Source organism: Lolium perenne, chromosome 6 (genome assembly GCF_019359855.2).
Source record: "Lolium perenne isolate Kyuss_39 chromosome 6, Kyuss_2.0, whole genome shotgun sequence".
NCBI classification, from domain to species: domain Eukaryota; kingdom Viridiplantae; phylum Streptophyta; class Magnoliopsida; order Poales; family Poaceae; genus Lolium; species Lolium perenne.
Genome location: NC_067249.2, coordinates 162,666,915 through 162,676,245, shown reverse-complemented (window position 1 = coordinate 162,676,245; position 9,331 = coordinate 162,666,915). Strand labels below are relative to the sequence as shown.

At 51.0% G+C, this 9,331-nt stretch overlaps 1 protein-coding gene across 1 annotated transcript; it reads left to right on the top strand.

Annotated features, from left to right (window-relative positions):
- Positions 1 to 5,353: 5,353 nt before the first annotated feature.
- Positions 5,354 to 8,883, top strand: LOC127307030 (phenylalanine ammonia-lyase). The gene is made up of 2 exons (XM_051337724.1): positions 5,354 to 5,829; positions 6,875 to 8,883. Exons 1-2 carry the CDS (start codon positions 5,462 to 5,464, stop codon positions 8,622 to 8,624), a joined length of 2,118 nt encoding a protein of 705 aa, XP_051193684.1. The 5' UTR covers positions 5,354 to 5,461; the 3' UTR covers positions 8,625 to 8,883.
- The last annotated feature ends 448 nt before the right edge of the window (positions 8,884 to 9,331 follow it).

Sequence of the window (9,331 nt, the reverse complement as noted above, 5' to 3'; positions counted from 1 at the left end):
CTCGTTTGCATCTTCGGCACGGACACAATACCTCTGTGCGGTTATTTTCATACATGTCGATGATCGCGTGTTTCAGATATCTCATCACGACGCTTTCACTCATCTCGATAACCATTATCGCCTGCACGGTAAGATTATATAATTGATTAGAACCATCCATCTGTTGGTAGTTTTCACGGAAAATTTCGGCATGACCTTCCTACACGGTAGGACATAGGAGCGCCAGAAATGTGCCGAAACGGAAACTTAAAGAATCAACATTGACACGCGAATTCTGTCCTGTCACTGAATTGTGGACCCAAAATCTGTGGCACGTTGACACGTTACGCAAGTGGGGGACACACGTCCTCCGCTTTTTTTGGCACGCGAACTGTAGCGCCTGTCCAGTTCCTTCTTAGTGAAAATACGATTTTACCCCTTGAGCCACATGTAACTCATCAAGTTCATTACTGCTCCATCCAACGGTGCGTCGATTCGCAAGGTTCCTATAAAGGACCTTCTTCTTCCTCCGTTCTCCCCTTCGATGCGCCGCGCCTCTACTCTGTCTCTTTCCAAAATCCCCGCTGCAACCATAAAAGCTCCAGCGCTAACACACTGCCCTACTGCTTCCATCACCATTGTTGATGCCACCACGCGCAAGACTCACGAGGCACAGCACACCCGAGTCGAAGATGGCGGCGCAAGATCTGGGAGCATCGGAGTGGGAGAGATCCAAGATCTCCAACCAAGATATCAACCTGATGAAGAAGCTTGGGCTGATGAAGAAAAAGGATGAGCTGCGCTTCCTCAGCGAGGAGAGCTACCCGACGCCCCCTATGGAATATCGGGTTAGCTTTGTTGACCATCTTATTCGCGGCCTTTCTGCTCCCATCCACGATTTTCGTGTACAAGTTGCAGCTTCATCAGCTGACCCCCAAATCCATCCTCCACGTTTCTATTTTTATCACACTTTGCGAGTGCTTCCTCGGAGTCCAACCTAATTGGGCTCTGTGGAAGCGCATCTTCTGCCTCCGGCGCAATGGCTCCCACAACATCGCCTACAACATAGGCGGTGTTGTTATTTGCGTTCGCCCTGATGTCGAATATTTCGACGTCAAATTTCCCGACTCCGTCCAGGGGTGGCGCAAAAAATGGTTGTACGTCCGCGAGGAATGTCCCGACTCGTTGGAATATAACATCGCCCCCTTTGACGGTAGTGCCAAAATTCTTCGCCGCCGATCCTGGGACACAAAGGCCACCCACAAAGAGAAAACGGCGACAGAGGCGCTGATGACCCGTATCCGCGAGCTCCAAAATACCCGTGGCAAAGAACTGTCGGGTATCCAAATTACAGCGTATTTCCTTAGGATTAGAGTGCAGCCTCTGCAGGCTCGCAAGAATCCTCTCTGGATGTATGCTGGCGAAAAAGATGTTGACCGCCTCTCCAAGGATCTTTCAGTAAAAGACTTGGAAAAGCTTGTCCGAAAAATCTCATCGCTCAGCAAGAAAGATGCCGTTCCATCCTCCTGTCGCGTGGAGCCGTATAGCGGCGCCAACGCCCTCCCCAAGGTAAATTATCATTGTCCTTGCTGCTATTTTGTCAACTGCTATTTTTTTAACATTTGTCGACTGCTATTTTGCTGACTTCCTTGGTGTAACTTGCTGTCGATATATGTTTTCTCCTTGTAGAAACATCAAGTTTTATCTTCTCTTCCTCCTCTTCCTGAAGGCGGGCAAGTTGAAGAACGAACCGTCGTCACCGATGAGAACCAAGGCACTTCTCGCCCTGAGAGCGAAGTTGCGGGTTCTCACAAATCTGCGGCTTCCTCTGAAAGAGTTGAGTCTGAGGCCTCCGAGTCTACGCATTCTCTCCCATCTGCTGCTTCTCCGACGAACAAGCGGAAAAGGGATGAGGTTGCAGACTCTGGCACCTCCGAAGCTGATAAGTCCCTTGTCGAAGAAACTTCACCCAAAGAGGAGGAAAAACCCTTCAACCCTTACGATGATGCCCTCGTCAGCTCGTAAGTTTCTGTCGCCTTTTTCTTTTGCACCCGATATTTTTGCTTGTTTCGTTTCTTATACTTTTTCTTGGTGTACAGTGGCGACGAGGAGGAAAATCCTCCTGTTGACATGACTGCTCGAACGAGCACGTCTTGTACTTTAGTTATTTCCGAGACTCGCCCTGACGCGGACGAAACCTCGCCTCCTCAACAGGATATAGGACATCCCACTCCTGTCGTGATCCCCCGTGCTCCGTCGCCGAAAAGAGCAAGGACTGATCTGGGCAAAGAGTTGAGTCTCTTGACCGATAGCTCGGTGACTCCTCCTATGGACGATGTAAGTGCATTTCTTATTCTCTTTTTGTTGTCGAACTTTTTCAAGTTGATTTTTCTCATTCCGTGTTCTTTTCAGCCTTTGATGAAGGAATTTGTTCGTCTTGGTACCCAATTTATCGGGTACCGTGACCATGCTAATAAGTTGAAAGGTATTCTTTTCTTACTTCTTTTCATCGAGTAAATTCTCCTCTTCTATTTTGTCTTAACATTTGTCATCCTTTATTTTGCTAGAGGCCCTTTCTGAGGCTAATAAGTGCGCTGATGATCTTGCCCTCAAGCTGGAGCAAAGCAAAAACGCTCGCGAAAAGGCTGAATTAGACGCTGCCGCTGTCGAGGGTCTTCGAAAAAGGCTCCGTGACGCGGAAAATGCCTTGAGCGAGAACACAACTCGACAATCTGCTCGCGAGGAAGACATCATCGCCCGCTTGGAGTCGCAAAATCGGCGCTTCGTTAGTAAGTGCCCTAACCACTTTGATTCGTCGTAAACGTTTGCTTTTCCATGCACCTTTGCACGACTCGAAGATTTTGTTTCAGCAGGGAGGATGCACCAAGATTTTGAACTCGAAACGACCGAAGATGATCGCCTTCTTGACGCTCTTTCTCTCCTTGAAATTCATGGAGATGAAGTTCGCCAGAGCATCTCTAATGCTAGGTCGGGGTTTTCGCGGCTTTTCCCCTACTTCTTCGCGAAGAAAGAGGAGCCCGACACTTTTGCTGCCCTGACCAAGTACTTCATCCCCAAAGAAGATCTTGGGCTGGGCCTCCGACAAGAGGGCTTGAAGATTGGTGTTGAAGGCACCATCGCTTTTGTTGCCGAAAGTCAACAAAGCGTCGACTGAGCGAAGGTTGGTGATGCGAAGAAGATGGAGATGAAGAGGTGGCAATCCTTGATTAAGGCTGCCAAGCCTAACTCGAAGAAGATCCTCTCCTTCCTCGGATGCAAACCAACTCCTTCCCCTAGTTCGTCAAAGCCGGAGGTCAAGTAGACCGTCTTGTCTCTGATTTTGCTTTTGTTTTTCCTCTTTTGTTGCTATCGCCGTAGTAGCTTTTGCGACAGCTTACCTTTGGTTCACTAGGGACCCTCTTTTGTAATGCTCATGTAAATATCTGAATGAATCAATGGAATGATATTTGTTGCCAAGTTATTGATGTCGAAATTTTCCTCTCCAGTTGGTTTTTGACAACTATATCGTGGTGCCACGTTCTTCGGATGCGCTACCAGCCACGTCTTATTCGAGGAAAACTTCTGTTGACAAGTTTATTGAGGGTTCCTCGAGCACCGATCAAATAGAAGATTTGAACGAACTTCGACAACAACTTCAGTCGATGAAGAAACATGCTCTCGTGATAATGGAACAGTCTCGAAGATCCTCTGAGAAGGAAAAACTTGCTCTTCAACAGGCTCAGGAGGCCTTGGCACTGAAGGAAGCCGCGGTTACTGAAGCTGCAAAAGCTACTTCGCGGGAGGATTATATGCTTCAACTGATGAATGACTCTAGCTTGGATATGGCGGGTACACTTCCTGACTTTGACCTTTTTCAACTGTTATCCTTATCTTTTTTTTACTTCCTGCTAATGCTTCCGCTGGATAGGGTCTTTTTTGGATACTGCTGCCGAAGATCAGCGTGTTGAAGCTCGGTCCAATGTTCTTCTCAAGCTTGCACTAGAGCATGGTTCTAACTTCTGGGCTACGCCTGAACATACCCGACAAATCGTCAGATTTCAAGATCGCGCCGACCAAGTCCGCGATTTTCTCGACTTCTGCACAAGGACATTAGCCTTAGTTTATAACACCATGTTTCCACGCAACCCTCCACCAGAGACTCTCTCTGCTTTGATGGACAAATTCCGAGATGCTTCTCGAATCCACGAATTTGTGCGGGCCCAACTGACTGCTGGAGCAAGATTTTCCATGATTATGTTGCAGGTCTGCTACCCGAAGTTAGACATGACCAAAATTATCGCCAAATGTCAAGCCAAACTGACTAAGAGGAGGAGGAACATCGATAAGATCAACGATGTTGTAACCCCTGTAGCTGAAGAGATGATGGATGAATTACTTCGGCTAGATGTCGAATTCTTCGTAAGAGCTCCGTGACTTCAAACATCGACTTGTATGTGGGGCGACTGCAAAGGAGATGTTCAGAGTTCTATCTTTCAGGGTGAAAATCCAAGATCTGGCCTTGATTGGTTGTACCTGGTAATGTTCTTGTTGAAGGCATTGTTTTGAGAGGGATGACTTTTTTCAGGGTGAAAACTTAAGATCTATGATCGGGTAACGACAGCGTTCGTGTACTGTTTTCTTCTTGGAGCCGTCGCTTATGGAGAAGCTGATCTTGTGATTCTGTCTTGGTGGTGTTAGTGTTGTTGTTTCCAGTTTTTTATCTCTATAGCGGAGCTTTTCTTTCCAGTAATTCTTCTTTTTTTTACTGTGTGCATCCTTTATGCCATTAGGGCATGATGTTGTTACAAAGGCCGGGTGTAATTGATATCTCCGCGATATTAATATATGCTCTTTATCGAAAAAAAGAATCTAAGCAAGCCGCAGGCAAGAAGTTGCGCTGATCGCCTCTAAATCTGCATCCCTACCTTTCCTTTTGCATAGGATTCCTAGCTCATCGACCTAATTGACTTGGCCTTAGTTTCTCCCTTCACCTTCCCATCAGCAGCATCGAGTACAAGCAAGAATGGAAGATTGAAAACCCTACACCCCAGCACTGCTATTCTTGTTTGTGTTTCCTAACAGCTATTTTCCCCTCAATGGCGCGGTTGGTAAGACGCTGTTACTAATACCTGAAAGATTAGTAGAGATATATCAGAAAGTATTTGTTTAATTAAAGTGGCAAAGCAGGATTATAGATAAATTAGTTTCGCAAAAAAAGGATTATAAAATTATTAGGCAGATCCAGCGTATCAGTCACCTACCAACCCACTAGCGAGAGAGCAGTGCAGAGGAGGTCGATGGATAAGGGTCCTCCTCCTCGCCCACCTAAACCCTCCTACCTCCCTGCCCCGGCAGTATTTAAGCGTGCCACTCCGCCCCATTTCCCTCCAAGAAGAGCTCCTCATCGATCGTCTCCCCCGGCTAGCTCTTCTTCCACTCCTCCCATAGCTTCCCAGCGACCAACACCCACCTCCACCTAGCAATGGCAGGCAACGGCCCCATCTGCGAGAAGGACCCGCTCAACTGGGGCGCGGCTGCGGCCGAGCTCACCGGCAGCCACCTTGACGAGGTGAAGCGGATGGTGGCGCAGTTCCGTGAGCCGGTGGTGAAGATCGAGGGCGCCAGCCTCCGCGTGGGCCAGGTGGCGGCCGTGGCCCTGGCCAAGGACGCGTCGTCCGGCGTGTCCGTGGAGCTGGACGAGGAGGCGCGGCCCCGCGTGAAGGCCAGCAGCGAGTGGATCCTGAACTGCCTCGCCGGCGGCGGCGACATCTACGGCGTCACCACCGGCTTCGGCGGAACCTCCCACCGCCGCACCAAGGACGGGCCCGCCCTCCAGGTGGAGCTCCTCAGGTATAATCAACAAATTGACGTATTTATCACGCGAAATCTATGTTTTTCCTGCATTTTAAACACGTTGATATATATTCGGCATCGAAAGATCCATGCACTTTTGTTGTTCAGCTGTTCAGCATGCATGCATATCTACTCAGTGTTGTCAGTTTGAACTAGGAAAGCCTTTTCGCGTGTTTTAAAATAAAAGGAAACAAAAGTGTGAACCTTTGCCTGGCTGGTGCTATCTTCCTGAGATCCATGTGCAAAAAATACAAGAACGGAAACAAAATACCACAGTAAATACGTAGACAGATGTCAGTTGCCAGAACCGTTACCCGTGTATATATGTACGTAGACAGATCATGGGCATTTAAATTTTTGAAGCTTTAAACTGCGTGCCACACTTTATACGTAGACGGTGACAACACGAAGAGACTCAGCAGTGAAAAATAGAAAGCACTGGTGCCAGATCTAATTGCGCGGTGCCACACGGGTGGCTTGCGTCGCGTTTCGCTTGCCGGAAAAACCAGTCACGCGTCGGAGGACACCTGCGCATGTGTGCACAGGTGCTATGGAAACATGCATATAGGCTGGTAGGGGATGGGGAACTCAGATGTGTCTGTCATCTACTCCAACTTATTAAAGTATTAAACCCTGATGGTGACAGTATGGATAATATTTCTTCGTTCATAGCGTGCTGACATAGATCAGAAGAAATACTCATCAAGATTTGTTCCGCTGACACTGAAGTTTTCGCTATTGCTAAAAAAACAGATTTGAAAAATTAAAATAAATTCATGTATGCAGATCTAGTCCTCTGCCACATAGCAGGGAGTGAACTCGTCATATCCAACCACAAAAGAATTGTTTACTACTTAAAAAAATTGTGCATTGTATATGTTATCCCTTTCTGAATCCATCAGAGGACATGATCCACTAATGACTACTAGATCTTTCGCCAGTTCTAGTTCGGTTGGTTTGTTGTTTCTTTCTTCGCCTGCAACTTGACAGTTCGCCACTAACGAACCACGTGCACGTCGTTGTCTTCTCTGAATCCATGCAGGCATCTGAATGCTGGAATCTTCGGCACCGGCGCCGACGGCCACACGCTGCCGTCGGAGGTGGTCCGCGCCGCCATGCTGGTGCGCATCAACACCCTCCTACAGGGCTACTCCGGCATCCGCTTCGAGATCCTCGAGGCCATCACCAAGCTCCTCAACACGGGCGTCAGCCCCTGCCTCCCGCTCCGTGGAACCATCACCGCGTCCGGCGACCTCGTGCCACTGTCCTACATAGCCGGCCTGATCACCGGCCGCCCCAACGCGCAGGCCACCACGACCGACGGCAGGAAGGTGGACGCCGCGGAGGCGTTCAAGGTCGCCGGCATCGACGGCGGCTTCTTCAAGCTGAACCCCAAGGAGGGCCTGGCCATCGTCAACGGCACGTCCGTTGGTTCCGCGCTCGCCGCCACGGTGCTGTTCGACTGCAACGTCCTCGCGGTCCTCTCCGAGGTCCTGTCGGCCGTCTTCTGCGAGGTGATGAACGGCAAGGCCGAGTTCACCGACCACCTCACCCACAAGCTCAAGCACCACCCGGGCTCCATCGAGGCCGCGGCCATCATGGAGCACATCCTCGCGGGCAGCGCCTTCATGGGCCACGCCAAGAAGGTCAACGCGATCGACACCCAGCTCAAGCCCAAGCAGGACAGGTACGCGCTCCGCACCTCGCCGCAGTGGCTCGGGCCCCAGATCGAGGTCATCCGCTCCGCCACCAAGTCCATCGAGCGCGAGGTCAACTCCGTCAACGACAACCCCGTCATCGACGTCCACCGCGGCAGGGCGCTCCACGGCGGCAACTTCCAAGGCACCCCCATCGGCGTGTCCATGGACAACACCCGCCTCGCCATCGCCAACATTGGCAAGCTCATGTTCGCGCAGTTCTCCGAGCTCGTCAACGAGTTCTACAACAACGGGCTCACCTCCAACCTGGCGGGCAGCCGCAACCCGAGCCTGGACTACGGGTTCAAGGGCACCGAGATCGCCATGGCGTCCTACTGCTCTGAGCTGCAGTACCTCGCAAACCCGGTCACCAACCACGTCCAGAGCGCGGAGCAGCACAACCAGGACGTGAACTCGCTCGGCCTCGTCTCCGCCAGGAAGACCGCCGAGGCCGTGGACATCCTCAAGCTCATGTCCTCCACGTACATGGTGGCGCTGTGCCAGGCCGTCGACCTCCGCCACCTCGAGGAGAACATCAAGGCCTCCGTGAAGAACTGCGTCACGCAGGCGTCCAAGAAGGTGCTGACCATGAACCCCACCGGCGACCTCTCCAGCGCGCGCTTCAGCGAGAAGAGCCTCATCACGGCCATCGACAAGGAGGCGGTGTTCAGCTACGCTGACGACGCGTGCAGCGCCAACTACCCGCTCATGCAGAAGCTGCGCGCCGTGCTCGTCGACCACGCCCTCACCACCGGCGCCGCCGAGGCCGAGGGCGAGGCCACGGTGTTCTCCAAGATCACCAAGTTCGAGGAGGAGCTGCACTCGGCGCTGCCACGGGAGATCGAGGCCGCCCGCGTCGCCTTCGAGAGCGGCACCGCGCCGATCCCGAACCTGATCAAGGAGAGCAGGTCGTTCCCGCTGTACCGCTTCGTCCGCGAGGAGCTGGGCTGCGTCTACCTCACCGGCGAGAAGCTCCTGTCCCCCGGCGAGGAGTGCAACAAGGTGTTCCTGGGCATCAGCCAGGGCAAGCTCATCGACCCCATGCTCGAGTGCCTCAAGGAGTGGAACGGCGAGCCACTGCCCATCAACGTCTAGAGCGGCGGCGGTCCGTGCGATCGGGGGAGGCTACAAAAGAGGAGAGTACATCCAAGAATAAGGCGCTTGATTCGTATATGTTCCTTCACATCGTGTCTCTTTTGACCTTCTTTCGTGCGTTGGTGTTGATCAACGTGTGGTGTTGTTATTAATCCATCGATTGTGTAGCAGCTCTGCCATGGCGTGCAATGCGCACGCCTTGGCTGGCCAGGTTGTTTTTTCCTAAGATATATATTGTCGTTGTATTTTTGGGAGTGAAGTATGCTATACTGGATTGCCTCCCATTTGACATCCTAATAGAATGCCTTGCTTCCTAGTACCGTAGTACGTACAATGCATTTGTCTGGGTGAACCTTTGGTTCTTGTGATTGAAGATCGTCTTATACTTTTCAGATTCCCTCTGGTCATGCTATTGGTTGTGAATCAAGCTGCACCTTAAAAAAAAAAAGCTTCCCCTCTCGTTTGAGCCATCAGATGACTTACTAACGTTTCCCCGCTGCCATTTCACCCATCCACATATCTTAGACCATTTCTAACCAATCTCTTATAATTTAGACATGCCTTATATCAACACCACGCATACAGTATATTCTTTTCCTCCCGTGGTCTCTCCTCTCAGCCGCCGCCTTAACCCTAGCCGCCTCCAGTTCATCCTCCTCCATAGATTGGTTCCCCCTCCCCCGGTCGGCTTTGCCGGCGTCGGGAGA